The sequence below is a fragment of the Canis aureus genome, chromosome 34 (genome assembly GCF_053574225.1).
Source record: "Canis aureus isolate CA01 chromosome 34, VMU_Caureus_v.1.0, whole genome shotgun sequence".
NCBI classification, from domain to species: domain Eukaryota; kingdom Metazoa; phylum Chordata; class Mammalia; order Carnivora; family Canidae; genus Canis; species Canis aureus.
The window spans coordinates 19,683,818-19,701,349 of NC_135644.1; the positions used below are offsets into that span (position 1 = coordinate 19,683,818).

The following is a 17,532-nucleotide window of genomic DNA, read 5'->3' on the forward strand; positions in this document are numbered from 1 at the left end:
TTTAAGTTTCCTCCATGTCATTTTGTGGCTGGATAGCTCATTTATTTTTAGTGCTAAATAGTATTCCATTGTCAGGATATACCACCTTTTATTGATCCATTTACATTTTCAGGACATCTTGATTGCTTCTACATTTTGGCAATTTTTATTAATAAAGCTGCTATAAACATTTGTGTGCAGGGTTTTGTGTAGACATAGGATTTCAAACCATTTGGGTAAATACCAAGGAGAGCAATTGCTGGATTGTATGCTAAAAGTATGTTTCATTTTAAAAAGTTGCCAAACTATCTTCCAAAGTGGCTGTACCTTTTAGCTGTCCAGATGGCAGTGGATGAGAGTTCCTGTTACTCCACAGTCCTGTCAGCATTTTGTGTTATCAGTGTTTTAGTATCAGTATTTGGCCATTCTGATATGTGGGTAGTGATTTCTCTTTGTTTTAATATGCATTTTTCTGATGACATATGATATGGAGCATCTTTTCATATGCTTTTGTTCCATCTGTGTATCTTCTTTGGCGAGGTATCCATTAAAGTCTTTGATAATTTTTTTCAGTCAAGTTGATTGTTTTCTTATTTAGACTTTTAAGAGTTCTTTGTGTGTATTTTTTTCTTTTGAACTAAAATAAAATGTGTTTACATTTTTTCTGGGGCAGTTCAATTAAAAAGAAGTTCTAAACACATCTGGGAAGTGTCAAAGCTGGAGAATCTATGAAATATGTTACCCCTTAGTTGCAGCCTGATTGTAGCAACAGGAAGAACATCAAACATGGGAACCCTTCAATTTTGAAATGTTGCTAAATCTTCTGGTGCTTCAGAAATGATTGCCCTTGCCCTAAAAAATTTAAAATCATCTCTGCCATTATATGGGAGTGTCTTTGAATATTTGGATAGCAGTCCTTTATCAGCTTTATCTTCTGCAACTATTTTCCGCCAGTCTGAGGCTTGTCCTGTCATTCTCTTGAAACTGTAGTCAACAGAGCAGTTTTTATTTTAATGAAATCCAGCTTATCAATTATTTTTTCTCATGGATCATGCTTGTTGTTTTTTTATCTAAAAGGCATTCCCAAACCAAAGGTCGTCTAAATTTCCTTCTATGTTCTCTTCTAGGAGTCATAGTTTTGCATTTTATGTTTAGCTCTGTGATCCATTTAGAGTTACTTTCTGTGGGGAGTGTAAGGTCTGTGTCTGGATTCATATTTTTGCATGTTGATGTCCAATTCTAGCCAGCACCATCCATTGGAAAAGACCATCTTTGCTACATAACGTTGCCTTTGCTCCTTTGTCAAAGATCCCTTGACTTAATTTATATGGGCTTATTTTGGAATCTCTATTCTGTTCTGTTGACCTGTTTGTCAATACTGTCACCAATACCACACTACTTGGTCTCTGTAGCTTTATAGTAAGCCTTGAAGTCAAGTCAGTCATCCAAGTTTTTCTTCTTCAGTATTGTGTTGGCTATTCTGGGTCTTTTGCTTCTTTATATAAACTTGAGAATCAAGTTGCCAGTATCCACAAAATAATTTGCTGGAATTTTGATTGAGATTGCATTGATCAATGGATCAGTTGACCACCAGAGATCAAGTTGAGAAAAACTGACATCTTGAAATTATTGAGTTTTCTTATCCATGAGCAGGGAATATCTCCATTATTTAGCTCATTTTTATTTCTCTTATTAGTTTTGTAGTTTTCCTCATATACACCTTGTACACATAACCTGTCAGGTTCATGCCTAAAAATTGCATTTTCAGGGTATGCTAATGTAAATGGTTTGTGTTTTTAATTTCAAATTTCCCACTTGTTCATTGATGATGTATAGGAAAGCAATTTACTTTTGTACATTGATCTTGTATCCTGCAACCTTGCTGTACCTGCTTATTAGTTCCAGGAGGTTGGTAGGTAGGTTGGTCGGTTTTTAATTACTTCTTTTGGGTTTTCTACATGGAAAATTTGTTATGTGTGTTATGTGCAAAGAAAGACACTTTTATTTCTTCCTTCTTAATCTGTATATCTTTTATTTCCTATTTTTGTCTTATTGCAGTAGTTAAGACTTCCAGCACAGTGTGAAAAGGAGTGGTGAGAAGGGCTATCCTTGTTTTGTTTCTAATCATAGTGAGAAAGCTTCTAGTTTCTTCTATTGTATTTTTAGGTGCATAACGTTCCTGTAAAGAAAATCCTTTGAGTTTTTTTCTCTTTTAAACCCGGATACTTAATTCTCTCACTACTTCTAGGAGTTTTCCAGATGTTTCTGTTAAGTTTTCTAGGTATACAATTACAGAATATGCAAATAAGTACAATTCTACTTCCTTGTCCTTATTATTATTATAAGTACAATTATTTCTCACTTCTAATTCGATTGGCTTGTACTTTCAGAAAATTATTAAATAATAGTGTTGATTTTTTTTCTTGACCTTAATGAAAATACCTCTAGAATTACTTCATAAGATTCGCTACTGACTTTGGGGTTCATACAAATGAATAGATATATGTATAGTTAGCTTATGTAGTAGTCAATGTTCATTGGAATAACTAAGGAAAAAAAGAATCTACCTTATTCCATATAGACAACAAATTCCAAATAGATTAAAGAGTTAAATGTATAAAATTAAAGCATAAAAATGCTAGAAATGCAAGAAGAAAATATGATCTCTCATATATCACTCCACTCCCCCAGGGACATGGTTGCTTTCCTCAGCATGACACAAAATCTGGGAGTCAAAGAAGAGCTACAGTTAAATCATCATGTTAACATTCAAAAATATTTTTAAAAGTGTCTTAACCTATAGCACAAAAACACCACAAACTCAGAAAAAATATACCCTTTTAAAAGGCCCAAAATTAAATTGTTGATGCCATATCTAAAAAAATTGATATAGATTAGCAAGGAAAAAATGGAAACATGGACTGTTATTTAAATAGGAAGACACATAAATAAATAAATAAATAAATAAATAAGCCACAGAAAAGAAAATTTTAAAACTCTTAACCATATAGAAAAAAGTTCAGCTTTTCTGCACTATGCAAATTAAAACTATAATATGATCCCATTTTTGTCCCAATCAGATTAGAAATATTGAATATATAATAACATATTATGTGGTGAAGATATAGATGAACAGGCACAGCATTATATTGCTGTCAGGAAAACCAATACTTCATAGCAAGTAATTTTGCAATAATATTAAAATTAACTATTCACCTTTTACACAGCCAAGTCCATTTTTAGAAACTGATACCATAAATATGTCCACATATATGTGAAAGTATGTGGATGAAATATATTTGTTGCATCTTTATTTATAAAAGCAAAAGTTTGGAAACAACCTGAATACTCATAGCTGGACAATTGGTGCAATAAATTATAGTACATACAAACAATGGAAAACCATGTAGCCGATGAAAAAGTTGAATCTATAAAAATTGATAAGGAATGAACTCTAATATATTTTAAGTGAAAAATGAAGAGTTTGTATACTAAGATACTGTGTGTATGTGTTTTTAAATAGAAAATGTGTGAGTATGCACACGCTCATGTGCTTAGTGTTTACCTGTTACATACCTGGAAAAATATATGGAAACCCATAACATTGGTTACCTCTGGGAACAGAACTGAGTGCTGAAGAACAGGTGGCAGGGAGGGTTTACACTGTAAAGTAAAAACATCCGTGTCATAATACTTCCTTTATGAGAAAACGCACCATAGTTGTTATCCCTAAACTTTTATTTCCAAATAAATAACTGCCAGGGTTTCCTGATGCCTTATGGGTCAGATAGAGTTTTGGGGTAAAATATCCCTTTTCCATTCATTTAAATTTACTGATTTAATTTTTCTATTCTTGTAGGCTGATGGAAAGTAGATTGTATGAAAGTTAGTTCACTTACTAGACAGAGGGTACAGATTTAGACTTGAACATCCCACTTGTTTCTGGCCTTCCACTCAAAAATACGGTCATAAACCTGCCAGCGGTGGGAACATCCTTCAGTGAAATTTGAGGTCCCTCTAGGACTCTTCACAAAACAGTTATGGCTGCAGTTTTATTATTGCAGTTTACATACACCAAAGCTGCAATTAACTGCATCATAGCTTGTTGACCTTAATGAGTTAACACAGTTTCCAAATAAAACTCATGGCTGAGCAGGAGACTCGGCTCTGGGAAGTCTTGGCTCCATAGTATCTGTGAAATTTGAGCTCATATTAAATATACCTTAAAACTATGCATCTGGGATTTGGCTCCTGGCATCAGGTCAGATCTGACTCTGCTGTATGGAGTTGAGAGTTTTGCCTCAGGTCCTTGTAATATGTTTAGCACTATAGGACTATAGACTCAGCAAGAATAGCATTATTGCTTGGGTGAAGAAAAACACTTCCGTTCTTGTTGAGCTTATGGCACAATGGCTTCTTTCCGATTATTTTTTCCCAAAATAGAAGAATTCTGCTGTCTTTTCCCATCTGAAGCCCAATCTAGGAATTTCTTTTCAGCCTACTCTTTTTCTCATTCCTAGTCACATGAATGGCATTTGTCCAACACTGAAACATCTCTGTGTGCATTCAAGTAAGCCAACCCTTCCATGGCTAATGATGTGAGCAGGTCACAGATCCAGTTGTCTCAATCTCAGATTAGCTCAAGACTCAGGTCTGCAACTCCATCAGTACTGATTATTTGATTGGTTATTAAGGCTGGCTGCAGCAAACTGTTTTGATCCGCTTGGCCAGGAGCCACTTGTCAGGACCTAAGGGTTGGATTTTTATATCCTCTCAGAGTCAACTTCCTTTCCACTTGATCCTGTTGATAAGCTATCCATTGCCTCTATGGGGATCCATCCTCATGTGGGTGGCTTACAGAGTGAACAGCCCATTAGAGACACGATGGTATTTAGCCTAATGTGCTTTAATTAAGGCTATAGTTGAATTGCTTTCTTAAGTCATGGCACAGTTCCTGTATTGGCAAAGCAAAAGAATGAATAAACATGGGACACTTAACAAAACCTGAGATAGAAAACATATCTGTTAAGCCCAAGCCAGTGAAGCAAAAAGTAGAATGGTGGTTGCCAGGGGAGGGGGAATAGAGAGTTGACATTCAAAGGGTATAAAGCTTTAGTTATGCAAGATGAATAAGTACTAGACATCTGCTGTACATCTTTGTGCTGGTAGCTGATGATACTGTCATGCACACTTTGATGATACTGTCATGCACACTTAAACATTTATTAAAAGGGTAGACCTGGTGTTAAATGGTCTTACTACCAAAAAATTTAACAATTGCATTTCATTTAATTGGAAACAAAAATCCAATCCTCTAGTTTATATTTCATGACTAGAGTTTATAGGTATTAAAATCTTCTCTTAATCTCCTTAGAATATCTGCATCCTTCTTTTTTTTAGGACTTTCATATGCAGAGTAAATGGTAATTAAAATGTGCAGGATGACAAGATGGAGCAAACAGTGCTTGTACCACCAGGACCTGACAGCTTCAACTTCTTCACCAGAGAATCTCTTGCGGCTATTGAAAGACGCATTGCAGAAGAAAAGGCTAAGAATCCCAAACCAGACAAGAAAGATGATGACGAAAATGGCCCAAAGCCAAATAGTGACTTGGAAGCTGGAAAGAACCTTCCTTTTATTTATGGAGACATCCCTCCAGAGATGGTGTCAGAGCCGCTGGAGGACCTGGACCCATACTATATCAATAAAAAAGTGAGTGTTTTTTATCAGGCATATTTTACTGCTAATTGCCTACTGCATACCTTGGACTATTATAGTACCAACACATGCCAAATTAGCAGAAAGTCCTTCTGTTTAAAAAATAAAACACATTTGTATGTGTTTTATGTAAATGTGTTTTATGTATATGCATGCATGAGAAATAAACTGATATCCTAACAGATGGAGCTGTCCCAAATGCACCATAATGGATACCTAAAAATAAATATATGTTGTAGGCAGGCAGCTAATTTAACAAATTAAAAAGTTCTCCCCAGAGATTGTATTAACTATACAATTTGATGTGGCTTCTGCACTTGAAAATCCTGAAAGTATCACAATGATAAAGACTTCGAAAATGTCAATATTAATTTCTCATGGAACAAAATTTGATGCCACAAAGGGTTTCAATTTCTATATAATGTTATATATAATAAATCAATTTTCTGCAGAAATTTTTTTCTGCTTGGAAAAGAACATTCCTATACAAACTATAGTTTTAAAAGTTATTCAGAGCAAATTATAATGTACTTTTTCTTTCCATTTGGATCCATGTATCTTTGGGAAGTATCATGTTTAACAGTAACATTCATTAAAACTCAGTATATCAATCAACTGAATTATGAAACAAATAACTGAATTGCTGTATGACAAATGTTAAATCAAAATTTAAATAGTGAAAGCTATTCAACCATTTTCTCAATACTATTAATACATAAAAATTTACTTAAAATATTTTTATTTCAAAAAATTATTCAATTTCTTGATGGAAGTATATTGATATTGGTAAGAATTAACAAAAACATAGTATTCTGAAGAACTTATAAAATAATATTTAAATGCCTGCATTTTCTGTATCCATGCTTGAAATGAATACCTTATATTAAGCACCCAGTCTTTCATAATAACCATGATTTCACCAAACCAAGAAGGAAAAGCAAAAAAGTATCATATTGATATTACATTAAATTTATGACTAGTTAACTTCCAACATTTTATTATCTTTTTCACCTTTGAACTCTTGGTAGAAGGGTGGGGCAAAAAGATTGTAACTAAGCAAATAAATTTATTTAGTTGGACATGAGCCTTAAAATACCCCCAAAACTTTTAGGGACTTTCTTGGTTGCTGGCACAGTTCTGTATCAAGTTAGTCCTTATTAGATGTATAAGTTTGGTGATTTTAATATGTGGATTTGAGACAGTTTCACAAATTGCTTCTTATTGACTACTGTAGTTTCAGAGGTAAAAATCTCACTATGCTCAGATTTTTTTTTTTAATTTTTAGGGATATAACCAATTTCAGTACTTACTTTCCCTTTTTAAAAACTGGTTTGCCTGTTTATACAGTATAGAAAGAGTTTTTAAAGTCACTTTCTATAGATTTTATTATCTTTTATTTAACTTTGCTTTTTAACATAGTACTGTTAAATCTTAGCAGGTAAAAGTTTATCCACTTTATAACTACTATTTAAATTATAAATTGCACATTATGGTTAAGTTAATCCTTTGAAAATTAATTTAATATAATATCCGGAAAGCTAAAACCCAAATTAAGCAAATGATGAAGGGCTTATTTGCATAAGGAAAGTAACAATGCAGAGAATTCAATTATACAACATTTTAACTTATTTAAAATTGCTTCATTATTAAAGGAATCTGATGTGTTTCTAGGCAGAAATTCATTCACACCATAGAATTTGTTCCTTTATTTTTTCAGCCATTGGACAGCCTATCTAAAAGTGCTATTATCATGGAATAGTGAGCTCCATCCTCAGCAGGACTTTTGCTGCCCCCCAATATCCATGCCCCACCTTTCTGGTAGGAATCATAATCTAAAAATAATTAAAGCTACCCAGAGACTACCCCTTTATCAACAGGGCTGAAATCTAGCCTCACAGCTCATACTCCATGTCCTTATTTATAAAACAGTAAGTGATTATTTTGAGAAAGACCAAACTAATACATGTTGACAAGGGCAATTCTTTATGTGAAAACCAGATTATCCAATCAATCTTTGCTTTAAATTAAAGAGTTTTCTTTCCTTTTTAAAAAATATTTTATTTATTTATTCATGAGAGACACACAGAAAGAGATAGAGACATAGTCAGAGGGAGAAGTAGGCTCCCTGTGGGGAGCCTGATGTAGGACTTGATCCCAGGACCCCAGGATCACAACTGGAGCGGAAGGCAGATGGTCAACCACTGAGCCACCCAGGTGCCCCAATTTGAGAGTTTTCAAACTGATACAAGTTGTGTTGAGGGAGTATCCCCCCAAAAGAACACCCCTTGATTGGCTTATTTTTTTTTTAATTTTTATTTATTTATGATAGTCACACACAGAGAGAGAGAGAGAGAGAGAGGCAGAAGGAGAAGCAGGCTCCATGCACCGGGAGCCTGATGTGGGATTCGATCCTGGGTCTCCAGGATCACGCCCTGGGCCAAAGGCAGGCGCCAAACCACTGCGCCACCCAGGGATCCCCCTTGATTGGCTTATAACATATGATATGTAACAAAGGATACAAAGGCAGATAGAAAAGAAAATTATGCAAATCTTTTCAAATAGTTAAAAGAAAAGTTGTTAAAACTGAGGATAAAAGACCAACTCTGAAGGAATGACTAGCCAGCCAGATTCTTGTGCTGAAGTAACCCTTAAAACTTTGTTAGGCTCACATTCAGACTTGCCTCTAACCCTCATCTATCTTTATCTTCAAATGCACATTGTGTGAGGAAGGAAAAACATTTTGGCATTTTGGAACAAATCACATTGTCCAAGCAGGATGACCCGATAAAAGAAATATTGTTATCAGGAAGTTTTCCCCAAGGTAAGGCACATGCATTGGCTTACCACTGAGCTGACATCAATCAAGCAAGTCTTCTAATGTAAGCCATCCAACAACAATGCAAATGAAGCACTGTAATCCTTAGAAACTAACCCTGCATGCTTAGGGCACATGACTAAGCTATGTGTTTAAAATTTCCTTCTTTTGCATTTTCATGGGAAGACGTTCTACGGTTGCCATTACACTGTTTTCTAGTCTTAAATTTTCCCTCCATAATTGGATTATCTCAATATTGAGGAATAGCCTTAAATTCTAAGTTAGTTTGCTCTGATTAAAGTTGGAATGCTTAGAAAATTAATAGCCTTTTTAAAATAATGACTATTTCTTTTGATATTTGATAACCAGTTTTATTTTCTGACTTGGATATCTGAGATCATCAAGGCAATCTTCATTAAAATGGTGGATTACACACACATGGGAATCCTAGCATAGACAAAGCGTCTAATGGTGGAAATGTCCCTGGAGAAAATGCTTCTTAGGATGAAATTTCCCACTATCCCTGATATTGGGGTTGTGGATTTTATTGCCCGAGTGAGTTGGAATATGCAAATATCAGGAGGCCAGTGACTTACTTCCTAAAGGTTTAACTCAAGTACAATAATTCATGTGCCATTTATAGCTCTACACAAAGTCTCTAGTTTCTTACTAATGTATAGAATAAACAAAGCAAGCCACTATAAAAATGGTTGCAGAATCTGTGCTTTATGTTATAAAGTACAGTGGTATCCATATAGGAAATTTATATGTAAGGAATAGAAACACACAAACCACACTAAAGCCCTCTGTGATCTTCTAAAAAGACAATGTCAGTGAGCTTTTGGAAATGTCATTGCTGATGGTGTATTTTCAGATGGCATATGCCCACATATTTTTATCTTCTTTGCCCTAGTTTAAAATGTGCAAGTTATATAATGTTCAAGAGTTCTACTAAAGTTGTTAAAGTAGTTTAATCCATGGTGGTCAGTAATATGGTAGTAACAACTGAAGAGATCGTAGCAACCATCTCATGAACATTCCTGATGCATGGAAGCATTTCTAGACCCTCAGAAGTTTTAAGCCTTCAGCAGTCCACGATAAGAACTAAAAAATAAAATAACAGTGCTATCAGAATATAGTCACAGAATTTTCCCTATCATGTTAGCTCTGGTCCAGTGGTCTTCAAAACACAATTCCAGGTTGGGTTCCTTTTGTTTGTTGATTTGTATTAGCTATGTGGCAAGGCACATTAGCTTGTGAACACTTTTTAAGCTTTTTTTCCCTTATTTTTTTCCACATTTATTTTCATAGTTTGGCTTAATTTTGTACCATTTGGCTATACATTCAAATTCTTCACCTACTCTTTATTACAGAAAACTTCTTTCTTCTCATGTTCTTCTTAAAATTACAGATGACTCATTAGTACCATGGAAGAAAATATCCTTTGTGACAGTGTCCTAGAAATAGAATGAAGTATTTTAGATCTGTAGTGAAAATGGATGTTTGTTAATTATGGAATATAGAAATGTATCCATTTAAAAATGTATTCTTTCTTTGATTGTCTCATGGGCCATTTATGAACAACTTATTCTCCCTTTTTATCAACTCTTCTAAAAAAAGATGCATACTGCCTCTTTATTGGAGCTGCTTGAAGAGTCATATATGAATTTGTGATTCAAATTCATGCCTGGTCTGTTACTGCTGCAGGAATTTAAAATGGCTATATTAAGTAGAGAGAGCTGTTTGCTTTGTTTTTAATTAAGGGGTTTTTCTTGCAAAAAGAATTTAACAGAAAATAAGAAAAGTAGATGGTAAACAAAAGCTTATGATCCCATAAATTATATTATGAACAGTCGCCAATTTATAACTTTTTTTTTGGCATATCATTAGCTCCTCTAGAGCTAGCAGTCCCCCAGGCTCTCCCTTATACCTAAAGCACTATAGTTGACTTCCAAATCTTTCTCCACCTCATCCATTATTTCTTCCTTATGCCCCTATCTTCATCACTTCCCCATCTCTGGCTCAGAAACAGCCCCAAATGAAGGTGGTGGTAGTAAAATCAAGGTTAGCATTTATTAAGCACCTGCTATGTTAGGAAGAAACCCTTTGATTCAGACAAAAATCCAACAGAAACAAGTTCTTGAAAACAAACAAGCTAAATAATTAATAAATAAATATATGTGTGAGGTGAATCTCATTTTACTATCAAAGGATCTAGCAGCTAAAAGAACAACAACAGGACGCAGTCATTTTCCATTTGAGCTCTACTTTCTCCTGTGCTGGCTATATTCACAGACTGGCTCTTCCCACAAGATGGCAGAAATGGCTACTGGCAGCATCACGCTAACATCCTACAGCCCAGTAACCCCAAGAAAAAGCTCATGTTTTCTCCAAAAGCTCTAGCAGAAGTCCTAGAATTTGTTCTAATCAGTTCCCTTGACTTCCTCTGAATTAATTTCTGTAGCCTTGGGTATGTGATGGTCTCCTTGCCCAGATTAGTGCCACACGTTGACCTATGTTGCCAAGGGATGGTTCAGCTCCACCCAAGCCACATGGGCAGACAATGGAGCAGAGGTGTTCTCTGAAATGAAGACATGGAGTCAGCTGAAGGAAGTATGCCAGGCAGGGAAAAATTATAACTGTACTCAGTACACTACATGTCAGAATATTTACAGTTTTTATTTAATCCTCATGTCCTTCCAAGATAACTCTTGTCTTTATTCTAAAATAATGAAACTGAGGTGAAGTAATTTGCCTAAGATCACAAAGCTATTAAGTAATGGATACTAGATTTAAAACAGATCTGTCAGTTTCTATGGCCCATTGCCATGCTACTTTGGGTTTGTAGTCTTTGCACTGATAATGCCAGTGGAACAGAAAAGCCAATAATAGAATTTAAATAAGCCTATTGCTGCTTTTCCTGCCCCTCTACTCACACCGCCTTGTAACCTGTACCCTTCACTTCCTAGATGGGCAATATTTCCCAAGCCTGCCTTATTGCTTCCTTATTTCTGCTCAATCAGGAGCATGCCCTGTCTTTGTAAAAACTAAAATCTTTAAGACTCAGTAGACTTGGATCAACTTCTAAAATCATTAGATAAGGGCAGCCCAGGTGGCTCAGCAGTTTAGCGCTGCCTTCAGCCCAGAGTGTGATCCTGGAGACCCAGGATGGAGTCCCATGTTGGGCTCCCTACATGGAGCCTGCTTCTCCCTCTGCCTGTGTCTCTGCCTCTCTTTCTATCTGTGTGTCTCATGAATAAATAAATAAAATCTTTTAAAAAATAGATAATTACATTTCCCATCAGATTGTTATAGGGTGATAAACATTTTTTCTTCAAAGAGGACCAATTCAGGAAACTTAAATTATGTGCCTCTGCAAAGAAATGCATTTAATTTGGGTCTGCAGGGTAGAAAGGAGAGGAGAGAAAAGTTTTCCAGAGAAAGGGAACAGCCTATAAGTGGACATGCAATAGAGCTGGACTGTAATAAGTAGGAAGAAAAGAAGATGTGGTTGGGGAGGTGGCCCAGGGCTAGGTAAGGGTGCTTTGAAGTGCATACTGAAGAATTCGAAGTTTAAGGGCAAAATGAATTCTCAGTAAGATTTGAGTACAGGAGTGACATGGTCCACTTTATATTTTTAAGGATCAAGTTGGGAGTGTTTATGGAAGCTTAGTCTAGATTTTTGTCAATGAAAACAGAGAATGATAGATGGGATCTAAATATATTTTGGAGGTGCGCAAGAATCAGACAAGAGCTGACTTATGGCATTGTTTTCTGAATATGAAATTTGGGAGGAAACGTTGAGCAGCAAAGTTCCAATGTGAAAATTGATCCTGCTTTCAAATATGCAAGTTTTGGTATGTGTACGTATTTGAGAACCAGACAAACACACACTTTTCACCTTTAAAGTCTTGTATTTTTGTGGCCACTTTAGAATTCATTAAGGGCGTTCACATCTTCCCTATTCAGATGTAAGAATCAACAGGGAATAATTTGCTCAAAGTTCTGACACAGCAAGTCTGCAATAAAACTGGGCCACTAATTAGTCCTCTCCAGTCAGTGAAAACTTGAGCATATAATAATGTACCACACCCACGATATAGGCTGAAGATACAGACTGGGACATATTTGACCCTCAGATTTTACTCGCACCTGCAGTTAGAGTTTCTCTTCTCTGAGGTGGAGGCAGAGGCAGAGGCAGAGGCAGAGGCAGCTATAACTCTGGCTGATAGACCCCAGCTGGGCCTCCCGTGGGAGGGCACTGGCCCCACCCCCACTATTACACCCAGCTAAAGCCTAGGGACCAGCAACTTTACAGACTCTTCCTTGGATACAAATTCTTCTCTTTTGGATGAGCTTAAAACAGTTTTTGTTTTTGTTTTTTTTAACTGACTGTGAGGTATTGAGCCCACACATACATTTGCTTTGAATCATGCACTATTGTTTATTTTGAATTAGTTTCCAAGATCTATAAATTGAGAGATTACACACACACAGACACACATATAATCATGCATATTTCGGATTTCTCTTATAATATCAGATCTGGCATTACTGGTTTGCATACCAAAAATTGATAAGGACCTCCTACCATCTAGCCTCTGTGGGCATTTTGGCTTGTGATCCCTGGATTAAAGATTACATGTGTAATTAGGTAAAGGCCAGATACTAAAGCTTGGGTGGGCCACAGGCAGGCAAGTGCTACAGGTTGTTCTTTAGACTGCTTATCCCAAGCCTAAAGGGAAAAAATAGAATAAGACTAGGAGAGAAAAAAAATTTTAAATAAGACATGTTCCCTTCAGTTAGGTGGTAAACATGTGAGAATGCTTTCCATTCCCCCAGTGAGCCAGAAAAAGAGGAAAATCTTGGCCTGAATCCACAGGTTATCGTAAAATAGTCAGAGTAAGACCATTTAGAATGCCCAGGGGGGAAAAAGTATTAGACTCTGTGGAGTTGGCAGGGATGAGGAATGTTCCCAGAGATAAGCACCAAGAGGAATCTCTTGACTTTCTATGAAGTTCTTTACACCCAAAACTTCTGAAATATCTCTCCTCCTGCCACATGGCTCCCATTCTATCCCTCTCTTCTAGAATCTCTTCCCAAACCAGCAGTTTAGAACTGGGAAAAGGTTGACTCCTCTTCTGATGGAAGACTGAGCCAGGGAATTTCCCTAGGTCACATGCCAGGGCAACATCAGGGGAAAGGTTTACCTTACAGCCCAACTTGGAATTCTTTTGCCATTTGCAGAGTCACATTTTCTTTTACATGGTAATAAAGTTTACCATAAATATAGAATTCCTTTTCATTGAGCATTACATAGGCTCAATTTGGAGTGGCATGTAACTATATATATGTATATGTGTATATGTATATATATATATATATGTATATATTCTTTCAATAGGAAAATATATTCAATGTTTCAAAGAATTGATTTCCAAATATATCTTTGGAGCATAGTGTATGTACAAGTTGAAAATCGCTTGTTTTAAATTTTGAGGCTGAAGCATAAATTTCATCAACCCGTATTCTATATTTTCTCTTGTTTATGACCATTGCTAACCTTCCTCTATTACTTTTGCCAGTGCATTTACCTTCAAAGCAGGCAAATGCAGTAAATTTAATTTTGGTAATTTTTTTAGATAAATACAAAATCGGGGCTTGCATTGAAACGCTTTATTGTAAGGAATATGGCCCCTAGATTGAAGGAAAAGTTAAGATTTCTTTAGAAGTGGACATCTTTAGAAAATGAGACTGGAAAACTATGGCTTGTTAGATTTAATGTCCACGTTGGGAAGAAAATTATTAAAAAATAGCTTTCTAAAAACTCCGAGACAAAAATCACTTGATGCTAACAAGCACAGATTCATAAATAGCAGTTTCTACCAAACTTTCATAACATAATTGTTTCCTTATTGACCATGCAGCTAGGTCAAGAGGAAGAATTTTAATGCTTGTGTACAACATAATCATTGACAATTTGGGCAATTTTAAATATTGCTCATTAAGAAACACAGGTTCACAGCCCCGCTATTGAAGAATCACCTGAGTATTTTATGAAAAATACACAATACTAGGCATCAGAATCTCTACTGAATTGGAATCCTAACAACTTTATGAGCTAAGAATGTGTATTCCCATTTTTCAAAAGAGACAAATGAGTCACATGAAAATGAAGTAACTTGTCTAGGATCTCACCGCTAGAAGGCTACATTTGAGCCAGACATCTGACTCCAGAGTCTGCACTCTTAATAACTACATTAGTTAAAACAAATCCTACTTATATTTTCCTAACGTTGCTCTCCAGATTGTCAGACTGTTGAGTAGCAGGGGTGTTTGCCTGTTTTTCTTGGTTTGCCTTTAAAATCAGAATTGATTTTTACCTGGCTGAAGAGAGTCTGAACTAGCAGTACAATGCATGGTTTACCTCTTGACCTGTGTTGCCAAATGCAATAGACATTAGCCAAGTGTGGCTAAAGTACTTTAAATGTGGTGAGTCCAGACTTTGAAGACTTAGAATTGGTATGAAAAAAAAAAAAGTAAAATCTCTCAATAATTTTTAATATTGATTTCATGAAATGATAATATAATGGATATATTAGGCTAAAGAAACTATTAAAATTAATTTCATTTGCTTCTTTACTTTTTAAAACTATGACTCAGAATATTTAAAATCACATATGGTCTCAGATTTGTAATTCTCATAATATTTCTATTGGACAGCTCTGATCTAGGTAAACATTCCCTTATCCTTCTAAGTTTTCTTCCATTAGCTGATAGAGTTGAACATTTACTAGTATACAGACTTCTTGGGGTCATGTCTATCTTTGTTTTCCCTATAAACCATAGCACAGAGATTTGCACATATTGTGCTACATAGTTAATATACATCTTTTGCATTGATATTTAATTCAAGTAATATTTGAACCTAAACTAGTTCCATGATACTTTCCATGTGTTTGACATGATCATACATATTAGCAGCTTATCATATAGGGACTCAATAAATGTTACTTGAATTTAATAACTACATATGAAGAGGTGACAAATCTGACCACCATCTAATGTATGAAGAGTTACACTCATACAAATGTATCCTTAAAGTGATATTTCATATATAGAATCTCATTTCTGATTCAGTGAAAATGCTATTTTGAAATTTGTTCTGAGGCACATAATTATTCATATAATTATTTAATTATGTTGAAATGAATCCATGAGTTTTCTGCACCCTTGGGCTGTGAAGAGAAGTCTATTTCAAGCTCAATGCTATTTATCAGCCTTTCTCCTCAACCATCAATTTTGAACTTCTTCATTGGTATTGAAGTAACTTTGTACAGTAAACATTATCCTGAGGAGTTGTGGTAATGAAATTTTTATTGAACTAATTAGATTTAAAAGACGCTAAGGTACTTCATTATATAATAAACCATCCAACACATTCTTTTAAAAAGCCAATATTAAAGTATACATTTAGAATTGGTTAAGACGGTAAATTTTGTTATGTGATTATTAGTAAATGCTTTAAGAAACACAGAATCAGAATCTTCTGTTATATGAAATTTATGTCATTGTATGTTGCTACTTTATTTTTTTGGCTGCACACTGCTAATTGCTCTGAAATATATCTAATTTTTAGAATGTGATTCCATTTACATTAATGGAACCTAGGTTTTTGGGGGGCTTTGGGGTTTTCCTCTGTGCTAAAAAATCACTACATGAGATGAGCATTCAACTGGGATTAGAATTCAATGTGTCAGCTAACTCAGAAATCCCAATACAGAATTTAGCACTCCTGGTCAACAGATACTCTCCAGGGAGCTTGGCTTCCAAAAATCAATTATTGGATTATGTCCATCTAACTCAAGAGTGGTTTTGATGGTGGCTGTTTTTATTTCCTATTACCCGTAGAGTGATGATATTTATTTTAAAGAATAAGTGGTTAAAAAATAATTTCAAAAAAAAAAAAGAATTAGTTCTATTGAATGATTTTGCATTCTACGGGACTAATTTTCAAGATGTTTGAATTGGGAAAGCTTGGAATCACTATCAAAGGAATGTAGTGTCTTAAGAGTTTTAGAATGAAATGAAATACATACCAATTTAAGACTTTCATTTAACTCAGATGCTTAAAATATTAAGAAAATAAATACATTCTCTTGGCCAAATACCTTATGTATGATAAAATTGCAGGTAAGTACCAGGTAAAAGGTAAGTGACACCATTGGATGTCCAGTGACAGTTTGGCTGCATGGTGCACAGTAAGAATTGCAATATTGGAATGATTCATTATGACAAATAACAGAAGTAGGCAAAAAAGTTATATGGTTTATACTTTTATACTTCTATGTTGTGTTCCTATCTTACAGACTTTTATAGTATTGAATAAAGGGAAGGCCATCTTCCGGTTCAGTGCCACCTCTGCCCTGTACATTTTAACTCCCTTCAATCCTCTTAGGAAAATAGCTATTAAGATTTTGGTACATTCATATCCTTTTCAAGTGATCGATACTAACTATTTGTGGGTGATCTATAAGTGTTTTGTAGCTAAATATAAAGTTTGCTTGGGAAATGTCCATATTCTATGGCATTTATCAATATATCTTTCAAACATATATTATATGTCACTCTTCAACATTTGGTATATATCTTCCTAAAAATACTTGTATGTATTGAGTCTTAGAAAACTAGTGAAAGGTGGCCATATTTATCCTTACCATCTTTGTACAAAGTTTGTGACTATCTGGAACTTGCAGTGAATAATGATATAATAACAGAGAAATCTATTTCCAGAGCCAAGTGTAGACTTATTTATTATATAAAGCATTTTAATGGACCTTAGTATAAACCTTTAAGTATATTTTCTGTGGGAGAATGTCAAGGGGCATTGGCCAATACTTAGTGAATTCTTGAACTTTTCTAATGAAATACCTGAGGAAATACTGGAATATTGGCTGAATTTCAAATTTAAGTCATTGAATTATGGCTGTGTCATGTAAAACTGATTGCTTAGTAAAGA

General features: G+C 35.0%; 1 protein-coding gene across 7 annotated transcripts in view; it reads left to right on the plus strand.

Annotated features, from left to right (window-relative positions):
* LOC144304823 (sodium channel protein type 1 subunit alpha) overlaps positions 1–17,532 on the plus strand; it is a 140,688-nt gene that overhangs the window by 57,795 nt on the left and 65,361 nt on the right. For all 7 annotated transcript variants that reach the window (XM_077883419.1, XM_077883422.1, XM_077883417.1 and 4 more), the window contains 2 exons: positions 5,380–5,692; positions 16,883–17,000. In XM_077883419.1, the coding sequence (XP_077739545.1) occupies positions 5,429–5,692; positions 16,883–17,000 (382 nt within the window). In that variant the 5' untranslated portion in view covers positions 5,380–5,428. The remainder of the gene's footprint in view (positions 1–5,379; positions 5,693–16,882; positions 17,001–17,532) is intronic.